This window comes from Pristis pectinata, chromosome 35 (genome assembly GCF_009764475.1).
Source record: "Pristis pectinata isolate sPriPec2 chromosome 35, sPriPec2.1.pri, whole genome shotgun sequence".
Classification (NCBI taxonomy): Eukaryota; Metazoa; Chordata; class Chondrichthyes; order Rhinopristiformes; family Pristidae; genus Pristis; species Pristis pectinata.
In genome coordinates this window covers 3,080,756-3,108,637 of record NC_067439.1, presented here as the reverse complement: position 1 = coordinate 3,108,637, position 27,882 = coordinate 3,080,756, and the positions used below count along the sequence as shown (strand labels likewise).

General features: G+C 44.5%; 1 protein-coding gene across 1 annotated transcript in view; it reads right to left on the bottom strand.

Annotated features, from left to right (window-relative positions):
• LOC127586235 (uncharacterized) overlaps window positions 1-26,900 on the bottom strand; it is a 38,935-nt gene extending 12,035 nt beyond the window's left edge. The window contains exons 1-15 of the mRNA XM_052044037.1: window positions 26,623-26,900; window positions 22,016-22,178; window positions 20,295-20,444; window positions 18,171-18,331; window positions 16,675-16,851; window positions 16,292-16,433; window positions 14,710-14,897; window positions 14,398-14,539; window positions 11,852-12,028; window positions 9,012-9,265; window positions 5,544-5,706; window positions 4,313-4,462; window positions 2,182-2,342; window positions 784-960; window positions 75-216 (exon numbers count right to left, since the gene is read on the bottom strand). Of these exons, the coding sequence (XP_051899997.1) occupies window positions 75-216; window positions 784-960; window positions 2,182-2,342; window positions 4,313-4,462; window positions 5,544-5,706; window positions 9,012-9,265; window positions 11,852-12,028; window positions 14,398-14,539; window positions 14,710-14,897; window positions 16,292-16,433; window positions 16,675-16,851; window positions 18,171-18,331; window positions 20,295-20,444; window positions 22,016-22,178; window positions 26,623-26,805 (2,530 nt within the window). The 5' untranslated portion in view covers window positions 26,806-26,900. The remainder of the gene's footprint in view (window positions 1-74; window positions 217-783; window positions 961-2,181; window positions 2,343-4,312; window positions 4,463-5,543; window positions 5,707-9,011; window positions 9,266-11,851; window positions 12,029-14,397; window positions 14,540-14,709; window positions 14,898-16,291; window positions 16,434-16,674; window positions 16,852-18,170; window positions 18,332-20,294; window positions 20,445-22,015; window positions 22,179-26,622) is intronic.
• Between the last annotated feature and the right edge of the window lie 982 nt (window positions 26,901-27,882).

Sequence of the window (27,882 nt, the reverse complement as noted above, 5' to 3'; positions counted from 1 at the left end):
TTGTCCAACAGTAACATCCATTGTGTTGTGTAATTGATACACACCCTTCAATTACTAAAAGTAATGAAGCTTACCTTGAACTTCTGGATACTTTGCCAGGATCTGGATGGTCCAGTGCAGTGTTGTGCTGGTTGTTTCAGTCCCAGCCATAAATAAATTCAGCGTTGACAGCAGCAAGTTTTCTTGAATGAATTCTGAATCAGGCTTATCTTTGTCCTGAATCAAAGCAAACAAAATCTACCTTTTAAACAGTCTTCAGTCAATTTCCAACTTTAATTAAACTCACGTCTTTGTATTTCTGGCCCCTGATATAATAATGTTAGTCCAATGTTTGCAATACCAGTTCTTAAAGAAATAAACAATCATGGATACATTCAGGACATCAGGCAGCATCTGTGACAAAGGATCGTTGGTGTGAAATGCTGTCTACTTCTCTTTCCACAGGTACTGCCTGACCTGCTGAGAATTTTTTTTAATTACATACGCATGTGCTGTTCTTATTTCAGATTTTCAGCATCTGAAGTTTTTTTTTACTTTTCATCCAAAGAGACAACCTCAAAGCAAAATTGATTGAGCAGGGCACAGAGGGATGTGGAATTAATGCAGGCGTGGGATTAGTATAAATCAGCATGATGGTCAGCACAGATGTAGTGGACTGAAGGGCCTGTTTCTGCGTTGTACAACTGTCTCAGTCACCAGTTAAGAAAAAAAACTATTACCTTCAGTGTACAAGGTACAACGGTGGGAAGCGTATGAATACAAGAAGAAACTTGGCGCTGTTACCTCATTCATCTTCATGAGGAAGCAGTCAATGTAATCCCTGGGGAAATCCTTCTGGAGACTTTCTTTGTGACCTTGAATAGTTTTGTTCAGAAAAGTTTTCACATTTGCGACGCTTTGGAAGAGCTTTTGGTGAGGTCCAGGCAGAAAATTCATGATGCTCGGGAAGTTATTGTACAACTGCAAAACAAACACCACTTGGTAGTGTACTGGCTACCTGATGTCAGTAGGATAGTATACATCCTAAATGGGATGCAGTTTATTAGAAATATCGTACCTCGTCATTTGGATCTCAGATAGGGAGATTCGGAGGTGAGGAGAGCGTCTGCCTGTGACATCCTAGAAACATAGAATAGTTGTAGCCATTTGGCCCATTGTGTGTGGATCTATCAGAGCAACTGTCTCGTTCTACTGACTGCTTCTTCTCTGCATCGTTGTAAATTTTCCTTTCCAATTATATATTTATCCAATTCTCTCTGAAGGCCACAGTGGGACCTACCTCCACCACACTTGCAGGAAGGGTGTTCCAGATTCCAACCACATCTTGCAAAAGTTTTTTTCCAAATGTCACTCTTGAGTCTCTTCCCTACTTTGCATGTGAATGCTGAACAATCCAGCTTTAACGCATCACCACCTGTCCTGACCTCTCCAATGTCTCTACAGTCGGAATGTCTGACATCTAGCTTTGGCCTAGCAGTGACCTCCACTGACTGAATTTTGGAAAGGCCAAAGTTATCTTCTTGTGTACCCATCACAAACCCTGACCTCCATCACCTGGCAGTTGTCTGAAGGTGAACTTAATTGCTTGTAGCTTGATGTCATTTTTGACTTAAAATTGAGCTTCTAGATAGGGAGGTAAGAAATATCTTACCCCAGTCAGTTGGATTTTAAGGGTAACATGTTTAACCTTGAGCCAACAAGGTTACAATTGAATAGAATTGGTTTGAAACAGATTCAGTGGGCCAAGTGGCCTCCTTGTACCATTCTAATTCCACAATTCTACAAGTGAGGACACAGGCACCAGAGTCCTGGATGGCCCCAAGTTAATGGATGATAGAAAGTAGGAGACTGACCAGGAACGTGTTGGAATGTTCAAGTCCATCGATAATAAAGGAAGAGGTGAGCATTTTCACAGCAGATAAACTGAGACAGTAGAACAGTTGGGCAGTGGTACAAAAACAAAAATAGCCAGGGGATAATAGTATGGAAATATGGCCCAAAGCTCGGTAAAATTTACATTTGTTAATGTTAAATGTAACCTCTTTGTGTTCCTGATTAATAATTAATGTCAGTCCTTTCTTTGAATCTCTCAGTTACACCACCACTTTGACCATTTGAGTCTCAGCTGGAAATCTGCTTGCTGTTAACTTCAGTAACACTCACAATCCTAAAATAAATTACCTGTACCCAGGGGCTGCTTAAAGAGCGGACAATTCCTGCAATCACCTCCATCAGCCCGAGAAAGTTCTTATCTTCGTAATCGAATCGTTGTCCAAAGGTGATGGAACAGATGATGTTTGAGGCTGCACATCTCAGCAGAAAGTTTGGGCTGAATGGGTCACCTTGTCCAATTACAGAAGTCGTTTAGAAGAGCATATGGTGATAAAATGACATTCAGGGACAAACCTGAATGTTTTATAGATATCAAATATATCTCCGTTCAAAAAACATCAATTAGTTATTTGATTGGGAGGCCATCCAGTTCTAACGGTCAGATAAATGGGACCAAGTCACTATTGAACTAATTTCACAGAGATGTTGTTTCCTTAATCACATTTTACACAGAGTGGAAGTGCAGTTTGAGTGAAACTGAACAATTCAATTGAAAATATGCTGTCCACTAACTCCAGCTCAAAAGTATTTGATTGACTGCAAGGATGTTTGTGATTTCGTGGTATATGAAAGCTGAAATAAAAATACAAGTCTTTCCTCTTTTTGAAACAGTTTTTTTAAAACAGTGAAGGTCCCATTTTTCTTTAACTACCAGACACAATCCTTTTAAACTTAACCTAAACAACTCACCCACAAGTAAACTTCAACCGTTCATTCATGTCAACGATTGTGGCCTCAGGAAACAACCCAGTGACTGCAATTCATTAATAATATGAAACTGCTCACAGGGTAGAGCATGAAGCAGCTTCTTCAACCAAGGGAACGTGGTCTCTGTTTTCCATCTGCTGCACAAAGGAAGTGCATCTGGTAAACCGACCATATCATTGTGAAATGGCCAACTGGTCTACTGTAAACCACCAAGTCTGTCAAATCTGAAACTACCTAATCATCAGATTGCCATCTACACCTGGTAAGCAAGTGCCTCTACACTCACCTGCTTCTAGACCTTGCTACACAGTTGCTGAGCACTGCTCTCCTGTACGTACTTGCTCGTCCCATATTTAGCTGATGGATACTCAGTTGCACGGGTTGAGCACAATGAATCCTCCCCCTCTCCTAGTTACCTGCTCTCTGTAATACAATGCCTCATCAGAAGGCTATCAATGCTCATTCAGAGTTTATTGAAGGCCAAGCTTCATAGATGTTTGGAGACCACAGGAATTGGAAGACGTTAAGAAAGGGCAGGAAGGTGGACAAGGAACAGAACTGTCCACAATCTCATTGAATGGCAGAGCGGATGGCAGGTCTTGCTGTCCTATTGCTGCTTTTATTTTGCATGTGGGTTTCCTCCGGGTGCTCCGATTTCCCCCCACATTCCAAAGACGTACGGGTTAGGAAGTTGTGGGCGTGCTATGTTGGCGCCGGAAGAGTGGCGACGTTTGCGGGCTGCCCCAGCACATTCTCAGTAACGGAAAAAGAAGCCTTTCACTGTGTGTTTCAATATACATATGACTAATAAATAAATATCTTGTCTTATATCCGCCACACTTTCTTCCTGCAGGTCTAATAGCAAAAATGGTGTCTGGGCCAAGACAAAATCATGTTGCCCATTTGATCTTGTTCCACCAGCTACCTCTCAGCAGAGTCAGCCTCTTCTCAATCCATTAACTTGTCATTGTGAGCCGGCAGGAGGGAAGACTGGTTTGCTGATGCTCCTGTAAATTACTATATTTACCCTATGAACTATTAATTCAGATTAAACTGGAATACAAAACTGAGTTTCTCAACTCCCTGAGCCAGACAAGTACAGTATATTGCAAAGCACCACCTTCTTGTCAAGAATTATCCCTGTGACAGACACAAACTAGATGACACTTCATGGATTCATTCCCATTACCTGACCCATGTCATCACCTCTACATTTTGCATCCTGAAATAATAGGTCGAGGCAGCCTCTGTTAAAGAAATCAAATCACCAGAAGTTGGAGGCGTTCAATTATTTGAGCTTCTATGTTTCAGATCAACTCTCCACTGTTCAAAATACCTTCAGAATCAAAGTCATAAATCCGACCCTGCCACATCCCTCATTCAGTTTCCTCCTCCCAACCATCCATAGCAGTGACCACTCAGCACCACCCCAGTTAAAGGCAAGAACCTACTTTTAAACATTTGCTGGTTCACTAATGCTTTAGTCACAAACCTTTTTTATTCCTGAAATCTGTAACAAGAAACTGGGCTTCTTCCTGAATCCTTTCTTCGATGCTCCTTTTCCCCATTCCAAAATTCCTCAAGGTGCTGAGAGTGAATCTCCGAAGCTGTTTCCATCTCTCCCCACTGCTGAAGCCAACTCCTGCAAGAGAGACCTCAACCCAGGTTAAAATTACTTAGGACAGTTGTCAATTGTCTGAGGGCAAAGCATACTCAACCTTTTCTCCCAATTTACTCTTTACCCTTCTCTACAACTGCCAAGGTGTTCCGAGCTCCTCACCAAGTATTTATTCTTCCAGGTAGAAGTTGGTACTATAGAATTCCACAGTTAAATCAGCTGGTGTTCCTGGTCCCCAACCACAGTCTGAGGTTTCCCTGGTTGGATGTCACAGGAGCAGAAAAAGAGGAGCTGTGAAGGAGTTGTTCTGTATTCCTGTCAAATCCCAGGAATGGTGATCAACTGGAAACATGAATTCTGTTCCTTCCTCCACAACATGACCCACTGAGTACCATTTTTTTCCCCAGAATTTCTGGTGTTTTTTTACTTGAATGGCCTTGTTTGTCACTTCTTAAAGTGAGAAGCAAGTGATCTTTGACTCAGTATTATAAATAGATGAAAAAGTAATGTGCATTTTAAAGTTGTGGACAGGCAAGGATATGGGGAAATGGGATTGGATTATATTAGCTTCAGTTGAAGATTTAACAGGCTAAAAGACTCCTTCTATACTGCAGGTTTTATGATTCTATTAGGTGAAGCTTGACACCATCCAAGACAAAGCTGTCACCTGAAACCTCCAAGCTCTCCACCAGTGGCTGCAGTGTGTACCAGTTACAAAAAATGACTGCAGGATCTTACCAATGTTATTTCAAAACCACCTGTGACCCCTACCACTTGGAAAGGCAAGGGAACTGCAGTCTTCCTTCAAAGTCACACACCTCACTTATTTGGAAATATAATTGGTATTCCTTCCTCATCACTGGGTCTAAATCCTGGAAGCCCCTTCTCCAGCAGCATCACGGAAGTATCTTCAGCTCACAGATTGCTGCACCTCAAGGCTGCGTCTCAGTGCCACCTTCTCAAAGGCAACTAGGAATGGCCAATAAGTGCCATCCTTGTCAGCAGTGTTAACAGCCCGGAAACATATATCAATAACAAAAATGTTCAGATTTCATGAGGGCAGAAGCAGCAATGAAAACTTGAATTAAGTTAGAAGTTCTCTCACCATAGCCATTTGAGATTTTTTTGATGACCGGGAAGAGATAACGGCCGCTGAAGTCGTGCCCATGGCCAATCAAGGCTTCTTTCACAGCTTCTCCGCCGCACACCACCACTGCAGGGTAGCTGCTGAACCAGAAGGTGAACACAGGGCCGTACTGCTCACTCAGCTGTAGCAATACAATGAACATGTATCGTTAAATAAGTTGCCTCATCCTGTATGATGCCAGTCATACTATCAATCAATGAATTGGAGGAAAGGGGAGACCCACAACACCAACTTTCCTTCAATGGAGCAGATAGCTTGCATTGCTTCATGCAGCCATCGTCAACAGAAATGGCGCAGAGCAACAAATAAGGTGCTGGAGGAACTCAGCGGGTCAGGCAGCATCTGTGGGGGTATTGAAATTGGTTTATTATTGTCACGTACCAAGGTACAGTGAAAAACTTGTCTTTCATACCGATCGTACAGGTCAATTCATTACACAGTGCAGTTACATTGAGTTAGTACAGAGTACATTGATGTAGTACAGGTAAAAACAATAACAGTACAGAGTAAAGTGTCACAGCTATAGAGAAAGTGCAGTGCAATAAGGTGCAAGGTCACAACAAGGCAGATCGTGAGGTCAGAGTCCATCTCATCGTATAAGGGAACCATATAGTCTTATCACACTGGGCTAGAAGCTGTCAAGTCTGGTGGTACGTGCCCTCAGGCTCTTGTATCTTCTACCTGATGGAAGAGGAGAGAAGAGAGAATGACCCAGGTGGGTGGGGTCTTTGATTATGGTGGCAGCGAAAGGTAAAGATCCAAGGAGGGGAGGCTGGTGTCCGTGATGCGCTGAGCTGTGTCCACAACTCTCTGCAGTTTCTTGCGGTCCTGGGCAGAGCAGTTACCGTACCAAGCCATGATACATCCAGATAGGATGCTTTCTATCATGCATCGATAGAAGTTGGTGAGAGTCAAAGGGGACAAACCAATTTCTTCAGCCTCCTGAGGAAAATTTCTTTAGCCTCATGAGGAAGTGGACAGTCCGCACGAAGGGTCTCGACCCTGAACGTTGACTGTCCATTTCCTGCCACAGATACTGCCTGACCTGCTGAGTTCCTCCAGCACCTTATTTGTTGCTCCAGATTCCAGCATCTGCAGTCTCTTGTGTCTCAAAATAATGCAGAGCTACCCAAGGAGGGATTAGGACTGAGGACCAGCCAGTTGTGTCTTAAGGGAGAAGTGAAAGATGGTAACGTTTAGTGGACTTCCAGAGCTTACAGCCCAAGCAGCTGAAAACAAGTCGTGGGCAGTCTTCTTTACTTCCCAGTGGCCACAAGGTGACAATGTGCCAGAGTCATAGAGCAATACAGTACAGACACAGGCCCTTCAGCCCAACCAGTCCATGCTGACCACGGTGCCCACCCAGCTAGTCCCAATTTCCTGCATTTGGCCCATATCCCTCCAAGCCCCACCCCTCCATGTACCTATCCAAGTGCTTCTTAAATGACACTGTTGTACCTGCCTCACCCACTTCCCCTGGCAGCTCCCCACCCTCTGCATGAAAAAGTTGCCCCTCAGGTCCCTTTCAAATCTTTCCCCCCCTCACCCTAAACCTAAAGGTGTGGATGTGATAAGGTTCTTTGGCTGGGACTGGAAATGGAGCCTGGTTATCTACTTCACCACATGGTCTTTTTCTTTAAAATAAATCAATCTTTTGAATTGTAAGAAGCCTCAGAATTAAGTATTATCCTAAAGCTACACAATATCTCAGAGTTGTGTTTCTTTCCCCCAGAACAGGAAGCACAAAGTCTGACTCCACAGAATGAGCCTAGAATCCATCCTTTCCCTGCAACCGTACAAAGTGCTACACCTGTCCCTACACCTCCTCCCTCACCACCATTCAGGCCCCAGACAATCCTTCCAGGTGAGGCAGCGCTTCACCTGTGAGTCCGAGGCTGTCAATTATTGCATCCGGTGCAGCCTCCTCTACATCGGTGAGACCAGACGCAGATTGGGTGACCGCTTTGTCGAGCACCTTCGCTCCGGCCGCTGCAACAGCCAGGACCTCCCGGGGGCCACCCACTTCAATTCCACATCCCACTCCCATACTGACAATGTCTATCCACAGCCTCCTCTACTGCCACGTTGAGGCCAGACGCAGGTTGGAGGAACAACACCTCATATTCAGCCTTGGGAGTCTCCAACCTGACACTTCAAGATCGATTTCTCTAACTACGGTAACCCGTCCCCCCTTCCTGTGTTTTCCCTTTGTCTTCCCCCATTCCTGTGGCCCCCTCACCCCCTTCCTTCCCCCCCTTTATCTTTCCCCCACCCTCATGACCTGCCCATTCCTTCCCCACCTCCTTCCCTTTATTCCATGGTCCACCGCCCTCTCCGACCGGATTCCTCCTTCCTCAGCCCTTTGCCTCTTCTACCCATCACCTCTCGGCTTCTTATATCTCCCCCTCCCCCACCCTCTTATCTCCCCCCTCACCTGAACTCACCTATCCCCTGCCTGTGTGTGCTCCTCCCCCTCCCCTTCTGGCTTCTGCCTTCTGCCTTTTCCTCTCCAGTCCTGATGAAGGGTCTCGACCCGAAACATTGACTGTTTATTTCCCTCCATAGATGCTGCCTGACCTGCTATCCAAATACTTACCGAGACGGTTTTTAAACATTGCTAATGTGCCCGCCTCAACCACTATTTCTGGCAGCTCATTCCAAATACGCACCACCCTTTGACAGAAGCTGCCCCTGATATCCCTTTTAAATCTCTCTCCTCTGATCTTAAACCTATGCCCTCTTGTTTATAGAGCCCTACCCCCATGTGTCTCAATGACCACTTGCCTTACGACTCAGCAAAGCAGATTAGTAGGCTGTGAAGCAATCTACAATTCTGGGTTAGTCATCGGACCCAAAAGGATCCGAGGTTCAATCCTGGCACCAGCATTACTCTTAAAACTTCCAGCATTAAAAACAGGAAGTTAAGTAAGTCTTCTGTACTTGTTGAGGAATCCTGTCAATCAACTATGCCCAGCATTTTTGAACACTGCTGAGTTTCGGTGAGACTGTGATAAAGTCACCTGCACTCAGTTAGGGAAGGCACAGTAGTGTAGCGGTTAGCGTAACGCTATTACAGCGCCAGCGACCCAGGTTCAATTCCGGCCACTGTCTGTAAGGAGTTTGTATGTTCTCCCCGTGTCTGCGCGGGTTTCCTCCGGGTGCTCCGGTTTCCTCCCACATTCCAAAGACATACCGGTTAGGAAGTTGTGGGCGTGCTATGTTGGTGCCAGAAGCGTGGCGACACTTGCGGGCTGCCCCCAATCGACGCAAAAGATGCGTTTCACTATGTGTTTCGATGTACACGTGACTAATAAAGATATCTTATCTTATGCAGTTTTAGAATGGCTACTGGGTGATTTGCTCAGAGAAAGCTGGCTCAGGATGCATCAAACGGGGAAGTTTTTCTGCATTAAAAGACGTCCTTACCTTGATGAGGGATTTGTGGGCTGCTTTCATATCCAGTTGGAACAGGTTGCCTACTATCGGGAGGGCAGGGGGGCCCGGGGGAAGCCTGCCTTTCTGCAGCAGCTTGTTTTGAAGGAACCTCCCCAGCAGCAGGATACTCAGTGAAATAACAAGCAAAGTTGTCCATGGTTCGCTGAAACTCATGGTGACAAAGTAAGGAACGCAGATTCCGGAAGGAGCAGGAAAAGCTGTAACTGGGTCACAAAATTCAGATTAGTGTCACGTTCACCGGAGTCCCAGTGAACTTTGAATCAAGCGCTGCATGAAAGACCCGACAGAACAATAAACTTCCCTTAAATTAAGGGCAATTAAAGGCCCGGTTGAAGAAAGGGGCAATTCATTCTGCGTCTCCCGTCCTCGCCAAAGAGTTGGGAAATTTGGGGAACTCCCATTAAGTTATTGGTCCGCCCTTTACGCGTGTTTTTGGTCAGGGAACATGAGTACGCTTTTAACCAACAAAACCATCAAGAGCCGAAACAGGCTTCAAAACTCTGTCAATTTAGAAAGCACCCTGATTTTAAGGTTAAAGTTTTGTAATTCCGACCGTAAGGCGCTCGGAATCCCTCCGCTGTGCCGGGGATCCATGGCATGGACCTTCAGAGTGTATTCTTTTTGTGCGTTACGTGTGAATTCAACCATTTCAGATATTAATCTTTTTTTAAAAAAACGAAATGGTATTTGCATGTTCGGCAGCGGCAGAGAGGTGGGCTTCCCCCGGCTCCCCTTGCCCTTCGGATAGTTACAGCGTGTTCCAACTGCATGTGAAAGCAGTTCACAAACCCCTCGTCAGAATCGGGTTTATTATCACTGACTTAGATGACGTGAAATGTGTTGTTTTGCAGCAGCAGTACAGTGCAAAGACATAAAATTACTATAAATTACAAAATCAATAAATAGTGTTAAAAACAGGGAATAGCAAGGTAGTGTTCATGGACCGTTTAGAAATCTGATGGCGGAGGGGACGAAGCTGTTCCTGAATTGTTGAATGTGGGTCTTCAGGCTCCTGTACCTCCTCCCCAATGGTAGTAACGAGGAGAGGGCGTGTCCCGGATCATGAGGCTCCTTAATGATGGACGCCAGCCGCTGTCCGTAAGGAGTTTGTACGTTCTCCCTGTGTCTGCGTGGGTTTCCTCCGGGTGCTCCGGTTTCCTCCCATGTTCCAAAGGCGTACGGGTTAGGAAGTTGTGGGCGTGCTATGTTGGCGCCGAAAGCGTGGTGACACTTGTGGGCTGCCCCCAGAACACTCTACGCGAAAGATGCATTTCACTGTGTGTTTCGATGTACACGTGACTAATAAAGATATCTTATCTTGAGGCACCGCCTCTTGAAGGTGTCCTTGATGGTGGGGAGGGTTGTGCCTGTGATGGAGCTGGCTGAGTCTACAACCCTCTACAGCCTCTTGTGACCCTGTGCATTGGAGCCTCCATACCAGGTGGTGATACAACCAGTCAGAATGCTTTCTACATCTACAGAAATTTGCAAGTGTCTTTGTAAGGACAGCGTCTGTTTATACAAATGATTAAAAGAATCTTCCTCCGTGTACTGAAGCTTGATGACTGAGGAGTGAACTTGCGGCTGGAGTTGAGGTGATAGAAGACAGACTGTTCTCCATTCTTCCTGTAGATTTACCTCCTCTCCCTGGATGGTTGGGCCACAGATGATATTGACAGTGCTAAAGAATGTACTCATGTTGTGATTATCAGTCAGTTCTTGGATCTCCTGAACTCTTTCCACCGATCTTTATGTCATAAATATTCTCTCAGACCTCGTCCATGAATGTCCGTAGAACCTTTTTGTCCCCCTAGTGACTTGATGGAGTTTCGAATCCAAGACCTCCTTGCATTTGTGGTTAGTTCCATGTAGTATCTACATGAGACGTTGCCTCAAGAAGGCAACGTCCATCATCAAAGATCCCCACCATCCGGGCCGTGCCATCTTCTCACAGCTACCATTGGGCAAGAGGTACAGAAGCCTGAAGTCCCACACCACTAGGTTCAAGAACAGCTACTTCCCTTCAACCATTCGGTTCTTGAACCAACCGGCCCAGCCCTAATCACTACACTTTAGCACACTATGACCACTTTGATCACTTTGCACCAAAATGGACTTTTGTTATTATTGTTCTAATTGTGTCCTTTCTTGTAAAAATTGTGTTTATGTTTTTCTTGTGAATGCTGCTTATCTGATGCTATGTGCCAGTGATGCTGCTGCAAGTAAGATTTTCATTGCACCTGTGCACACATGTACTTGTGCATTTGACAATAAACTCGACATTGATTTTAAGTGAGCTTCTGGACCTCTTGGTTGTTCTTATTAAATCAGTCCTGATGTTCAGGGGAGGTAAAACCACTGCTTAAGATGGGAGTCAGTGTAAACTGGTGAGAAGTAGCCTCAGGATACGTGTGAGAGAGCTGGTGGAGTTTTGGATAGTTGTTGTTCATATAACCTGAGCTCCACTGAGAAAGGCATTAGAGAGAAAAATGTGGTTGTGATGTCAGCAGTCTGGGAGCAAAGTGTGGAAGAATGCAGAAAACTGAAGGGGAATCTAATGAAGTAGAAATCAAACTAGTCACACAGAATGGAAATTTCAACACCTTTATTATACAGGCCATTTATAAACTATACTCTCAGATGCCAGGTCTTCTTCTCAGATAATGAAGTTCAGGCTGCATTGAGAATGAGTAAATGTGGATTACATAGGTTCTGTCATTTTAAAGATAAGCTTGGACATCTTAGACAAGGAACCAAATCATATCTACGGCCAACTGCTAAAATTCACAATCAACATCATGTGAGTTAGCGGCAAACAGCACAGTATTCGTACACGTGAGGTACAGCCAGAATACCAGTCCTAACTGGCGAGGTGTTGATATCCTTGCGATCGATAACAGGTTTGAGGACAAAGTTCTGGAGCAGAGTAGTCAAAAAAAGGAAAAGTTCCATGCGAGCCAAGGACTCTCCCAGACATATTCTCTTCCCTGCAAAAGCACAGAGATGTTATTGAACACTGAGCTCAAGATCTGTCTGCAGAACTTTCGGTCTCTTGTGTGTATGCTCCTGGAATGTAGAGCTGATGGCTCTGCTGTGGGACCTGTCAGTGTATCGATTGAAAGTGTTACAAAGGTGTCTGCAGCCCAGCTGTAGCAATGAAATAGATGGTGTTCTTTGATGCTGGCTGACATTAGTCAATGGTGCCTTTCATAATAGTCAGGTCTCGACCAATATCAGTACATCAGGTTAACATGTACGACTTTGCCTGCTTCGATCGATCACCCCCCTGCCTCTGTCTCCCAACTCCACTCCTCCCCTGCCCCTGCCCCAGGCCCGACCTGGCTTCTTCTGCCATCCAAGCCTCACCCCTCCTCAGTCCACCAATCACCTCCCTGCCGCTGTCTTCCCCCTCCTCTTTGTGCAGGATAACTTCACTCTGCCCCCTCCGTCCCGATGCAAGGTCTCAACCTGAAACGTTGACAATTCCCCTGAAAGGGGCATCACCTCAGGGAGCCACGAGAGTGGCGATGGTGCGATGTTTGTTTGTGTGTTTTATTTCCCTCTTTAAAGTTTTACACCTGTTACGGACTCAGTGAAAGTCCCTTTAAGATAGAGTGTGTGTGTGTGTGTGTGTGTGTGTGTGTGTGTGTGTGTGGGGCGTGCTTACGTCGATAGAAGATAAAGGACGTAATGACGTTGTTGAAGAAGTTAGAAGAAGAAGAAGAAGGAGAGAGAGAGAGAAGGGAGAGAGACACCAGCCTGCTTGTTTTCTCTATCGATGGATGAGAAACAATAACTGTGTTTGCTACTGAAATCCATGTATGGAAGTTGGAAGTAATCCGGTGGAGTTCACTTTGTTGCTGACCTGTAGAAGGAAACAGGTATTTGTGTGTGGACGACCACGGTTCGGATGCTTTTCGGGGTGAGGAAGTCACTACCGAGTAAACACTGAAGTGTTGTTTGGGGTTCCATCGTGGAACATTTGGATTTCGTATTTACTCTCCCTATGTTCTCTACATCTACGTCTTATCTTCTGACAACGGTGGTTGTTGAAGAAGCCCTTGCTCATGTTTCACCTTATGGCTTGCGGAACTGAACTTTAAGAGTTTGGGACTTTGTCACATACACACACAAAGAGTTTAGTTTTGGGGTTAACGTTCGAGGTTTAACATTTTTGAATTCTAACATACTAACATTTTTACTTTTATTTTACGTATTATCATAAGTAGTAATTAATAAAATAGTTTTTAACACTGAATCATGCTCAGTGTGTTTCTTTTGTTGCTGGTTCGTGACACACCACTGAGTGTAACATGATGAATGTGAAGGTTTTTGTTATTTTTTGCATTGTTTCTTTCTTCATTTATACTTTTTATTATGAATAAAGTTTATTTTTGAAAGAACAATTCACTCCCCCCCACCCACACAGATACTGTTCGACCTGCTGAATTCCTCCAACAATTTTGCTCTTTGCTTCAGATTCCAGCAACTGCGGCTTCTCGTGTCCCGAAAATATTATCCTATTGATGTTTGTGAGATCTTGCTGTGTGAAAATTGGCTGTTGTTTTGTTATACAAGATATTGAGAGGAATAGATAGAGTGGACAGCCAGCACCTCTTTCCTAGGGCACCAAGGGCATAGAGGGCATGGCTTTAAGGTAATGGGTGGGAAGTTCAAGGGAGATATCAGAGGAAGGTTTTTTACCCAGAGAGTGGTTGGGGCATGGAATGCGCTGCCTGGGGTGGTGGTGGAGGCAGGTACATTGGTCAAATTCAAGAGATTCCTAGATAAGCATATGGAGGAATTTAAAATAGAGGGATATGTGGGAGGAAGGGGTTAGATAGTCTTAGGCGAGGTTTAAAGGTCAGCACGACATTGTGGGCCGAAGGGCCTGTATTGTGCTGTACTGTTCTATGTTCTATATTACAACAGTAACCACGCCGGAAAAAATGCTCGATTAGTGATGAAGCACTTTGGTCTGAAGATTGCAAGAGAGCAGTATAATGATTGGTCTCTTTCTTGTGCATCATTAAATTTAGTGTTGTCAGTATTTGAATACAAGTGGTATATTTATAGATTGTTTGATCTCACAACTCTGCAAAAAACATTAATGAAAAGATATAGCATTCAGATTGAAGGAAAAATGATAGTACTTCAGTAACAATTCACATCAAGAGAAAATTAGGGATTGTAGGATAGATTGAAGCACATTCTGGATTGGAAGCAGAAATACCACAGTGCTTTAATGCAGTTACTAGTTGGAAGCTAGCGTTAAGACATTTTATGAGGAATATATTCTGCAGAGATTGATCTGGTAAAATGGGAGAAATTGGCAAGAAAAGGAAGGAGTGTGTACCTGCTGAGAACGCCATGAATCCCTCATTCGTTTTGAAGCATCCTTTCTCATCAAGGAAATGATTGGGGTTAAATAATTCTGGTGTCTCCCAGTGGTTGGCATCTTTCAGAACAGATGAGAGCACAGGAAGCACAAACGTGCCCTAAAAGTAGAATTGCCACAAGTTCAGGTGAGGAATGGAGAAGAACTTAGACAAGTTGTTCAAATTCGAACTCTTTACAACTCAGCAACATAACAACAGTACCAGGTGACGGTTTGACCTGGAAGGGGCCATCCGACACACCTTGTCATTAGGAAAGGTTTTCTTCTGACCTTGGGAATCAGGTATCCTCTGAACTTAACATTTTCTATCGCCATGTGTGGGAGATTCATGGGAACGAGATCAATGTTTCGCTGAATCTCGTGGATCACAGCGTCTGTGAATGGCATTCTAGCTCGATCTTGAATCGCAGGCCTTCGAGACGCCCCAATCACTTCATCAATCTCGTGGTGAATTTTCTCTGGGAATCAGTAAGAAAATGAACTGAATTATTTAAATAGTATTTAATTTATAAACATCTCACTGCTATCCACACTGATCTGTATTGGACTCATTTTCCAGTAATTTAGGCACCAAAGTAGAAAAAAATAATAAGATTATGATGGAGAGGTCCAGATGAAAGAGAGACGACATCTCAGATGACCACTTTCTTCTTGCTTACTGTCCTGGTGTGTGAGAAAGCATCCAGAGGTTGCTGGACAGGTATCGGATCAAGACTTTGGCTCTCAATTTTCCTACCAGAGTCAAATTGAAAATCAGAAATTCAGAGACATAGAATCCAGATGAAGGGTCTCGACCCGAAATGTCGACTGTCCATTTCCCTCCACAGACGCTGCCCGACCAGCTGAGCTCCTCCAACAGTTTGTTTATTTCGCTCCAGATTCCAGCAAGCTGCCGTCCCTTGTGTCTCCCGATATAGAACAGTTCACCACTCTCTGATCATCCTCCAGCTTTGCACCACCTTTGGTCTCTATGATCTAATGATCAAAGTTGTATTTCTCATTCCAACAGCACCATTTACATCCGTGGGATGTCACAAAGTGATGCTCAGCTAATGAAGCACTTTTAACATGTCAGTGTTGTATTGGCTGCACCGCTTCCAACAATCACAACAATTCTTTCTGCTACCATTGGGAGCCTGAAGTCCCACACCACCAGGTTCAGGAACAGCTACTTTCCTACAACCAACAGGTCCTTGAACCGACCTGCACAACCCGAGGAAGGGAGCACCACGGAACACCTCTTGCACTACAGTGGACTTGTCTCTGATTGTGTTTACTTTTGCTCCAATGCCTTGATTTGCACAGGTCTTTTTGTTTACTGTCTTGTATGATTTACGTTCTGTGTGTTGCCTGAATCTACGTGACTGTGATGCGGCTGCGGACAGGTTTTTCATTGTACCTGCGCCTCACCGTACTTGTGCATGTGACAATAAACTTGACTTGACCTGAACAATGTGCACACAGCAAGCTCCCATAAACAGCAATGTGATGCTGACCAAAAGATGCAACCCTTTCCTATTCAATCTCATGGTACAGAATTCCTGAAACGTTGACAGTTCCTTTCCCCTCACAGATGCTGCCCGACCCGCTGAGTTCCTCCAGCAGATTGTTTGTTGCTCCAGATTCCAGCGTCTGCGGTCTCTGGTGTCTCCATTCATCAAAGGATCTCAGCTGAGGCTGCAGCTGAAATATTGTGGGAGCAGAGCAGAAGGAACCAATGAATAACTTTCTTTCTCTATATGTGCAGTAAATGTTGACACCAGGATATCTGAAGAAGGGTCACGTCGCATTCTCCTTCACTAACGTCACTGTTGAAATGCACCATCCAGCTATTTCAGATGGTTTTACTTACCCTGAATCTCTGGATATTTTGTCAGGAACTGCAGAGCCCAACGCAGGGTGGTACTGGTAGTCTCTGTCCCAGCCAGAAATAAACTTATTGACGTCATCACCAGGTTTTCAAGAAAGAATTCTGAATCGGGCTTGTGTTTCTCCTGAAAATAAATGAAATCCACTTTTAAAACATTAAGGATCATCAGTGTATGCAAACTGGAACCACCCATGTCATGTGGTTAACTGATTTATTCACTGAGAGTTTTGGCAGCATGCCTATCACATTGCTTCCCAAAGAGCGGTTTTCTTTTGCTACAGACAGCATCCATGTGAATCTATTGGTTCCACCAAATCAGAAAGGGTGGACAAGTATGAATATATAAAAATTCCCAATCCCAGTACCTCTTCCATCTTGCTGAGGAAGCTGTCGATATAATCCCTGGGGGAATCCTTCTGGAAACTTTCTCTGTGACTTTGAATAGCCTCACCCATAAAACTTTTCAGAGTTGCCATGTTTTGATGGATCTTCTGGTGTGGCCCAGGCAAGAGATCCATGATCTTCGGAAAGTTATTGTATAACTGCAAAGTAAACAATATTTTTATTAATATTCTGGCGGTTTGGGCCATCAGGACAAGCAGGTCGGTGTGGAAGAGACATCCAAAGTAGGCGATGGTTCATTAGAAATAGTCTCACCTCTAGTCTGGATCTGAATCAGAAAGACAACGGGAGATCTAGATGACCACTGTGTCAATTAGTAAAATCTAGCACAGCACAAATGACTAACTTTCTTTCCACTGGGAAAATAGGAAACCAGACATAGGACTTCACAACAGTGAAAGGAATAGATAAGGTGAAACTCACAGCCTACCTAGCCTGGACTAGTTAGTGCAAGAAACTGCAGAGAGTTGTGGACACAGCCCAGCACATCACAAAAACCAGCTTCCCCTCTATGGACTATGTCTTGACCTCTCGCTGCCTTGGCGAAGCAGCCAGCATAATCAAAGACCCCACCCAACTGGGTCATTCTCTCTCCTCTCCCATCAGGCAGAAGATACAGGAACCTGAGGGCACATACCACCAGGCTCAAGGACAGCTTCTATCCCACTGTGATAAGACTATTGAATGGTTCCCTGATACGATGAGATGGTTCGGAAGTTGTGGGAGTGCTATGTTGGCACCGGAAGCATGGCGACACTTGCAGGCTGCCCCCAGAACATTCTACGCAAAAGATGCATTTCACTGTGTGTTCCCATGTATATGTGACTAATAAAGATATCTTAGCTTAGCTTATCTTGGCTTAGCTTATTTTAGCTTAGCTTGTTGTGACCTTGCACCTTAGTGTCTACCTACACTGCACTTTCTCTGTAGCTGTGACACTTTACTCTGTACTGTTATTGTTTTTACCTGTACTACCTCAATGCACTCTGCACTAACTCTATGTAACTGCACTGTGTAATGAATTGACCTGTACGATTGGTATGCAAGACAAGTTTTTCACTGTACCTCCGTACAAGTGACAATAATAAACCAATACCAATACCAAAGTACAAATTTCACTTGCCTCAAACAGGATTAAATATTCAGAAAACCTTTCCCTTCCACTCTCAACCCAATGTGAACTTTAAATCTCTGTTTGCATTCCATTTGTACAATTGGTCCAAATCCTTTAGTAAATAGAATCACAGAGTGCTACAGTACTGAAAGATGCCCTTTAGCTCACCCTGTTCATACTGACCATCAGGTACCCGTCTACACTAATCCCAGATCTGGGATTACACTTCCAGCATCATTTGGTTTTCAGTGAGGGGGATACAGGTGGAGAGCATCCTGTGCAGGATGTTTTTATGATCTACATACCTGCTTCTGGTAACATGATGATTGTTAAGAAAGGAAATACCTGCACAAATGGGCTGCTTAAAATCTTGGCATTTTCAGCAATGACCTCCATCAGCATCAGGAACTTCTTATCTCCATACTCAAACCGTTCTCCAAAGACAATGGAACAGATAATATTTGATGTTGCACATCGCAACAAGAAATCTGGGTGAAATGGGTTCTCTGATAACATTGAAAGAAATGGCCGGTTAGAAAGAGACACAGCCCAGAGACAGACATCAATCAAAAGGAAATATCACACATTCACATTGAGAAATGTTATTTTGTTGTCTGATTTCAGGGACATTCCATCCAATTGTATGAGCACCCAACAAACTGAATTCCCTGGATTCTCTCCCCTGTTCTCTTCCCCTTTTCAAATTGCTCTAAAAAATTGACCAACAAACAAGATGCTGGAGAGACACAGCGGGTCAGGCAGCAGCTATGGAGGGAAATGGATAGTCGACGTTTTGGGTCTCGACTGCCCATTTCCCTCCATGGATGCTGCCTGACCCACTGAATTTCTCCAGCGCTTTGGGTGTTGCTCCAGGTTTCAGCATCTGCCGTCTCTTGTCTCTCCATAAAACCAATCACTTTGACTAAACCCCTGACCAACTGCCCAATATCTCATTGACTGGCATAATGTCAGACTTTATTTGGTAATGTTGAGGTAAAGTACTTAATCGCATTAAAGGAACTACATAGAGTTAACAGTGCTGTCTGTCACACCTGGATTAAATCATGTAATCTTTCTCCTGAATCCCCTCTCCCCCCTCCTTTTCTGTATCATTGCAGAATGTGTCAGGTCTTCTTTGCCCGAAGAGAGCTGTTGTCAGGGAACATTCAGAAGATGATAGTACAAACCCAACTTGACCAAAGTTTAGCTGTAGCGATAACTCTTTGGGATATTGGCTGACGTCTGATTTTCTGTCATTCTGATTTTCTTTGCCCAAAACGAATCCATTCTCGCACCATTTTCACAGGCCAGCAACAAGTTGGTGCCACTCTCTAAACTGCTCATCTTCTCATGCATTTTGCAAGAGCTTGCCTCAAGCAGACGCACTGCTGTGTCATCTTTATGTCACCATTTACTGGGATGTAAATGACACACCTCTGGGCCATATGAGAAGACCCAATGAATGCATCAATGTCTTGAACTTCCAGTAACCGCTCCCCTCTTTTCCACACATTTTCCCCCCTTCTCCTCTCTGATTTCCCTCATTCCTGTGGCCAGCTACCCCTTCTCTTTCCCCTCCCTCATCCTCATGCCCCCACTACCTCCCTCCTATTCCCCACCTCCTCTTTATTCCCTAGTCCACTGCCCTCTCCTGCCAGTCCTCCTTCTTCAGCCCTTTGCCTCTCCCATCCATCACCTCCCAGCTTTTTACATCACTCCCTTTCATCCCTCCCCCACCCACCTACCTTCCCCCTCTCACCTGGACTCACCCATCAGCTGCCAGCCTGTGCTCCTCCCCCAACCCCTCCCTCCACCGTTTTACCCTGGCTCTCTCCCCTCTTTCTTTCAAGTCCTGATGAAGGGTCTCGACCCAAAACATCCACAGTTTATTTCCCTCCATAGATGCTGCCTGACCCGCTGAGTTCCTCCAGCAATTCGTGGGTGTTGCATGAATTTCTTTACCGTCTGTTACTCTCACGTGGGATCCACTTGTTTGGTCTCCAACTGGATGATTTAATTTAAACTGGGGTAAACAGATACTTTTCCTATGTTGCAGCAGTGATTGTGAAAGTACACTAATTGTAACATTCTGAAGTTGGCAGAGACGTAAGTGCAAGATTTTCTTTAAACGTGAAAATGTATTGCCAATTCATTCTGAAATTGATTCTAATTTGTCCCATGAAAGAACAGCTTATCTCAGCGGTGACACTGGCTTCAGAATTTGAAACTTATTGGTTAAGGTCCACTCGAAAACTTCAGGTTCACGTATTAGAATAAACGAGTTTCAGGTCAATTCTCTGTCAAAGGCAATTCTCCTTCAGCATGGAATCCAATCCACAGCTTCAAACGTCACCTTGCCCGATCCCCAACTGCACATTGCATCCCCTTTGCACACAGTGACCGTTCACTCCCAATCCAGGCTGACCAGGAGGAAATCATTGCTGATCCTCTAATATTTTTGTCACAGACCTTTTTTATTCCTGATAGCTGTTACCAGGAACTGAGCTTCTTCCTGAATCTTCTCTTCGATGCTCCTTTTCCCCATTCCAAAATCCCTCATGGTGCTGAGAGAGAATCGTCGCAGCTTTTTCCATCTCTCCCCATTGCTGCTGATAATTCCTTCAAGGGAGACATCAACGTGAGTGGGTTGGATTGAATTCTCGAGCGACTGAAGGCAACACATGCTAAACATTTGGTAACTTCCTTTCTCCTCCTCTGTGCAGATGTTAAGATGCCCCAACCTCTCACCCTGCACCCCCCCCCCCCCCCGTTCTAGATGCCTGCTGTAATTCGCTGCAAATTCCCAGGTGTTATTGAGTTCCTAACCCTGATCGTGATCCAGGATCTCCAGAAAGTTTCTACCAGTGGATACCTGTTGAGGTCAGGATTCAGCTTGTCACACTCCCCACCCAGCGTCACGTGAGGAAAGGCTCCATGGGAACGTGGGTTCAGTGGGCTAATGGTTATGGGTGTTACTTTGACAAGCCAACTCTTACTCAAATCCCTGGCAGTCTATGAAACTCTTTTGTCTTTGCATCCCACCAATGGTTCTGGACACTTAGGTTGGGGGACAGATCTTTGGGTGGCTTGGGTCCTCTGGTGCCACATCCAAGTGCTCACCTTCCAGGACAGAAGCAGAAACTGTTTCTTAAATAAAATCTGCATTCTATATTCTTCCCCTACCTTCCTTGTCATTGATTGGGCCGTCAACACTGCACCATTCTTCAATAGAAACTTTGGCAATGAGTATTAAAAAGCTTTTTTACCAGAGGAGAATGTCATAACTGAGTCTGAACCTGTACAGACCCTCAGCAATTTTTACAGATGCACCATAGGAAGCATCCTATCCGGATGCATCATGGCTTGGTACGGCAACTGCTCTGCCCAAGACTGCAAGAAATTGCAGAGAGTTGTAAACACAGCTCAGGAAACCAGCCTCCCCTCCATGGACTCTGTATACACTTCACTCTGCCTTGGAAAAGCAGTCAACGTAATGAAGGATCCCTCCCACCCTGGACATTCTCTCTTCTCCCCACTCCCATCGGGCAGAAGATACAAAAGCTTGAAATCATGTACCACCAGGCTGAAGGACACCTTCTATCCCGCTGTTATAAGACTCTTGAACTGACCTGCCGTACATTAAGTATAAACTGTTGATCTCACAATCTACCTCATCATGGCCTTTACCTCATTGTCTGCCTGCACTGCACTTTCTCTGTAACTGTAACATTATATTCTGCACTCTGTTATTGCTTGTCCCTTGTAATACCTCGATGTACTTCTGTTTTGAAATTATCTGTATGGGTTGCTTGCAAAACTAAGTTTTGCCCTGTACCTCAGAACATGACAATAATAAACCAATACATTCAACAAGTAGAAATCCTGTCCATTTCACCCTGCTTTTCCCTGTGGTCATCAGGCTAAGTGAAGCTCTTCAGCTTATTGGTAACACTCTGCTCTCGTGGATTCAATGCCCACATCAATTAAGCACACAAACCAATCCCTGACTCTTTGACTGAGTGCACTTTGAAAGGATGCTCGGAAGAGGGAGAGGGCTTGGCCTAAGTAGCTCAGGCTGAAGAACCAACAGGCTGAATGGGTCAATTGGTGCAGTACATTCTACCATGTTTAAATCTCATGGGAACAAAAGCAGCTACAATTATTTGAACAAAAGTAAAATAATTTCACACCATAATCATCTGAGAACATTTTGATGAACGGGAAGAGATAACGGCCGCTGAAGTCATGCCCATGGCCAATCAAGGCTTCTTTCACAGCTTCTACACCGCACACCACCACTGCAGGGTAGCTGCTGAACCAGAAGGTGAACACGGGGCCGTACCGCTCGCTCAGCTGTGGAGACACAACAGAGAAGTTACAAATATTTTTTTAAAAAGGTGTCAAACCCTGAAATACCTCAGGCAATAATAAGTGGATGGGACTGGATTTGAAGCAATCAGTTTATAGGGTTATAGATCTACACAGCACGGAAACAGGCCCTTCGGACCGACTCGTCCATGCCGACCAAGATGCCCATCTAAGCCAGTTCCAGTTGCCTGCGTTTGACACATATCCCTCTAAACCTTTCTTATCCATGTACCTGTCCAAATGTCTTTTAAATGTTGTTACTGTACCTGCCTCGACCACCTCCTCTGGCAGCTTGTTGCATATACAGACCACCCTCTGGGTGAAGAAGTTGTTCTTCAGGTCCCTTTTAAATCTTTCCCCTTTCACCTTAAACCTGTGTCCTTGTGGGAAAGGTGAAACACAATCAATGATTTCCCTGTTGCAACAGTTAAGAAACAGCTGGGTGAAGCAGAAGAGTCAGAAGAAACCTTTTTCTTTATTTAGGAACATAGGTTTTACCCAGGAGTTACTGGAACCGTGTGGGACAACAGACTCAAATGTTGAATGCAGCTCCTAGCATTAATCGGGAGCAGTTAAACGGGCAGCTTTGCAAAACTATCACAGTGTACTGCAGCCAAGCGGGACAATGGGGAGGGTTAATTTGTCCCATTAGACAAGATCCTGGGGCCTTGTGTGAGTTTGTCACGAAACCATCACGGTTGTGCATCCATGGAGCCATTTGGTCTCCAGAGGGTCGGAATTTTAATCTGTTGCTGTCTGCATTAACGATGGAGTTTTCTGCACCAATGACTGACGAAACTCTCGAAAACAACGGGAAGGTTTAGCAAAAGGCGTGAAGTCCTTTGTCGTGCCAGGACTGAGCGAGGCACAGAGCCCTCCTCGACTACATAGATGCGCCACGCAGGAGGGTCCTTCGGAGCTTCTCCACGGGTTGGTTCGCAGCCAACACCTGGTGACTTTCAAGCCCCTTCACATCTTGCTGAAGTACCCTGAGGCCCCCCTCGGCGACAGACCGAGTGGAGGACAACATAACGTTGCTAACTATGATGGTGAATTGTATGCAGTTTGAGCTCGATTTTACCAGGGAAGTGAAAGAATTTGGGTTTTTGGTCTTGTTTGTTTAGTTTAGATTAGATCTGTAACTGTGTTTTATAGATGTTGAATTAGAGCTGTTTTGGTTTTAGTTGTTTTTAGTTGTTGCTTGAACTTTCTGTGAAATTGTACTGTCTTTCATGACTGACTGTCATTCAAAAGGAACCCAAAAGAACCTGAGTTCTGGTTTAATACAGCCCTCTAGTTTTTGAATCCCTTGCGGGACATATTTAAGCAGCTCAAGACGGCAGACAATGTACACAAATAGACTGCACAGATTAGAATAACGCTTACATCTGCAATAACATGGTCTTTTTTTTGACATAGAACATACAACATAGAACAGTACAGCACAGGAACAGGCCCTTCGGCCCACAATGTCTGCGGCAAACACGATGCCGAATTAAACTAAATCTCTTCTGCCTTTACATGACCCACATCCCTCCGCTCCCTGCAACGTTCATGTGTCTGTCTAACAACCTTTTAAACACCACTATTGTATCAGCTTCTACAACTGTATCCCAGCAGCCCGCACCAAGCACCCACTACTCTCTGTGTAAAAAACTTGTACTGCACATCTACTTCAAACTTTCCCCCTCTCACCTTAATTGCCTGCCTCTAGTTTTTCCCCAAGAGTATTTTTTATCCGGCAAAATGTAGCCAGTGGGGGATAGTTACAATCAAAATTACGCCATTCACTAACCCTGTGTGCTCTGGGAGAGAGTGACAGTGTGCATCCAGTTATGGTCTCACTCTATTCAGCTGTTTATCGCTCGATGGAGCCGCTCCTGGTCTGACGCTGGGACTAAGTTTGGCTCAAGTACAAAGTGCATGCATGGTCATCCTGTTTTCCTCTATGCTGGTCTGTTACAAACAGCTGTGGCTGGTGAGTACAGCTGTCTTGATTGGCTGATGGCAGCGCTGGGAAGGACTCCTACAGGGTATTAAAAGCCTTGAGACTTTCTCCTAAAGTTTCTCTACAAATGTAACGATGCATTATTGTCTCAGAAGTAGATGAGGTTACCTCTTCAGATTTCTATTAGGACACTCACAATGAGCAGATAGAGTATTTAATTCCATCAATCCAGGCTCATTTGCAACTAAAGTTGAAAGATCATTTTACCAAAAACATGTTTACATTTAGTTTCAGATGAAGAAATTTTGTTGAAAGTGGTCACCGTGTCAACAGCTCATAATGTTTTGACAAAGCACCGATCTGTAGGTGCTTAGTGAATAACTATAATCTGTGTTACTGAACTGTACGGACTCCGACACATGATGGAATGACTAATCTCGGATAGGGTAGTGAGAGCCCAGTAACCTCAATATCTCCAGCAGTCCTACACTAAAGGATTAAAACTGCCTTCTGTTCCGAACACTATTCTGTAAACCTGACACTGAAAATGAATATTTTGAATGTTGGTTAAGGAGATTATTCAATTAAATCTAAATCAAAACATTGCAGGTGCTTGAAATTTGAAATAAAAACAGAAAGTGGCAGAAACACTCAGCAGGTCAGGCAGCAACCGTAGAGAGTAAGACAGTTAACACTTCAGCTCCGCAACCCTTTATCAGAGCACTTTCTGTGTTTACTAGAGGATTATATAAAGTTTGTAGGCAGCCTATCCAGTGTAGTACTGAGAGAATGCTCAGCTACGGGAGAAACATTAAACCAAAGACCAGAATGCTCCCAGCTGAATGCAAATCATGTCCCCAGTAACATGCATCCCAATGTTTAGCCCTCATTCAACAACGTTAAAAACAAATTTGATTATTTTATATTTGTCCTGTTTGTAAGGTACTGTGTTGCTGCTGCAAAGATCCAAGCTTCATGGCATTTATACCCTCTGTATGTATGCTCATCACAACAAACTTGAACTTGAAATAATCTGGTCATTGTCACGTTGCTGTGTGCGGCCTCCTGTGTACAAATTGTCTGCCGTGTTTTCTGTAACCGAGACAAATGGACTTACAAACATAGAAGAAATGGTCACTTGGGTCTTGAGCCTCCTTCACCACTCAGTGAGTAGATCTGATTGTAATCTCAACTCAACATTTCAGCCCATCCCTGGTAAACCTTCACCCCTCACTTATCTCCCTCTGCCTTAAAATTTTTTAAAGCCTTTCCTTCCGCTGCTCTTTGAGGAGGAGAGTCCCAAAGGTTCATTACCCTCTGAGAAAAACTTTTGTCTCAAATGCTCTTCAGTGGGCAAACCTGATTTGTAAACAGCGACCCTTAGTTCTAGATTTTCCAAACAGAGGAAGCATCCTCTCGGCATTCACCCTGTCAACACCCCTCGGGATCTTGTGTTTCAATCAAGTTGCCCTCACTCTTTTAAACTCCAAGGGAAACAAGCCAAGCTGGTCCATCCTTTGTTCATCATGCAAGCTGCCCTTTCCAGATGTCAAGTAAACCTCTGAACTGCATCCAGCACATTCACACCCTTAAAAAAAATGAGACCATATTTTAAAATGTTCTTCCTTGGCTGCGAAGTGCTTTGGGTCATCCTCAAAGGGACATAAGAGGTGAGATATGAGATATCTTTATTAGTCACGTGTACATTGAAACACACAGTGAAATGCATCTTTTTTTGCGTAGAGTGTTCTGGGGGCAGCCCGCAAGTGTCACCACGCTTCCGGCACCAACATAGTATGCCCACAACTTCCTAACCCCTATGTCTTTGGAATGTGGGAGGAAACCAGAGCACCCGGAGGAAACCCATGCAGACATGTGGAGAACGTACAAATTCCTTACAGACAGTAGCCGGAATTGAACCCGGGTCGCTGGCGCTGTAAAGCGTTACGCTAACCGCTACACTACCGTGCTATAGAAATGCAATTATATTTCTTTCCTGCCCATTAAAAGTTTGGCAACACCTACAAAGTTTTGAAATGGTCTCTTGCATAGACTCTTCATCTGGTGCTCTAGATTTATATGCATATATAATCAAAGGTCCCACCCACCCTGGACATTCTCTCTTCTCCTACCACCAGGCTCAAGGACAGTTTCTATTCTATTGAACTGTCCCCTTGTACGATTAAATGGACTCCTTTCACAATCCACCTCATTATGGCCTTCACCTTACTGTCTACCTGCGCTGTACTGTCTCTGCAACTGTAACACCTTATTTTGCATTCTGTTACTGTGTTCCCTTGTACTACCTCAATGCACTGTTGTAACGAAATGATCTGTATGGATGGCATGCAAAACGATGTTTTTTTCACTGTGCCTCGGTATATGTGACAATAATGAATGGATTTACCAATTCTGTCCAAGAATGATCGAGACATTTTTTGAATTGTGCAACAAGTTACAAAACACAGGAGCTGTTCTTACCTTGATGAGGGATTTGTGTGGAGAGCGTATGTCCAATTGGAACAAGTTTCCAAAGATTGGCAAAGCAGGAGGACCTGGGGGAAGCCCAACTTTCTGTGGCTGATTGCTTTTAAAGAACCACACAATAAGTAGGGTACTTAGCAAAAGAAGGAGCAAAGTTGTCCCTGTATCACTTAAATACATGGTGACAGAGTAAGGGACACAAAGAAATGCCAAGAGGTGCAGGAAAGTCTGCTGTTTGGTCTTCAAGGTCTGAGCATTGTCCGGCGGGGAGGAGCAAAAAAATACGTTTCACTGAATTAAAGCAGGGTTCAGTGAACTTCACAGTCAGTAAACCAGAGTTACAAGGACAGAAGATAAACCAGAACAACAAACTTGTTTGCATTGCTTGGATGAATGCCAATTAAAGGATTTAGCACCCTTCATCACGTCTCAACTCACTTCACAGCCAGTGGAATAACTCTGAAGTGTTTTCACTTGAATGTAGGTCTTTGATAAGCAACAGTAGCAGATCCACTGGTCACTGATTTGAGCTACAGGTTTCCAGCACTCATTGAACTGTGGGTAATACGTCAGGAAGACTCAAAGCTCATGGCAGGGCCACCTCAGGGAGAATTCATTTGCTTGATTTCCATATTGTCAGTGTGTGTTGGTCTGGGGATCTGGCAATAGGTGACAGGGCTCTGGAAACCTGGAGAACATGCAGTCCGTCACAGGCTCGTCACTTCATCCCATCCAGTCCATCTTCACCATGCGTTGCTTCAGGAAGGCTGACAGTATCATCAAGGATGCCTGCCACCCTTTGATGAAAGAGTAATTTGGACCTCAGTGCTGGGATGTTGGCCTGTGAGAGGATGTCGGTGTCGGTTGGTTCATTGTTCCCTCCAGAGGAGAGTTTTGCAGAGACAACATTTATGGTCTCTTTCCAGTGCTCTTCCCCACTGCCATCAGGTTCTTGAACCGACCTGAAAAGCCCTAACACTGCCTCGCACTATCGTTTCTTCTCTCTCTCACACTGATGCCGTTATGTTTATTTTGTCGTGTATGTTTTATATCATTTAAGTTCATGTGAACTTATGTCTGTCCTGTTTGTAACGTACTGTGCTGCTCCTGCAAAAAGCTAATTTTCATGGCACTTAGAGGGTTAGAGGGATATGGGCCAAAAGCAGGTGAATGGGACCAGCTCAGGTAGGCCACTTGGTTGGTCAGCAGGGATGAGTTGGGCCGAAGGGCCTGTTTCCATGCTGTATAACTCTATGA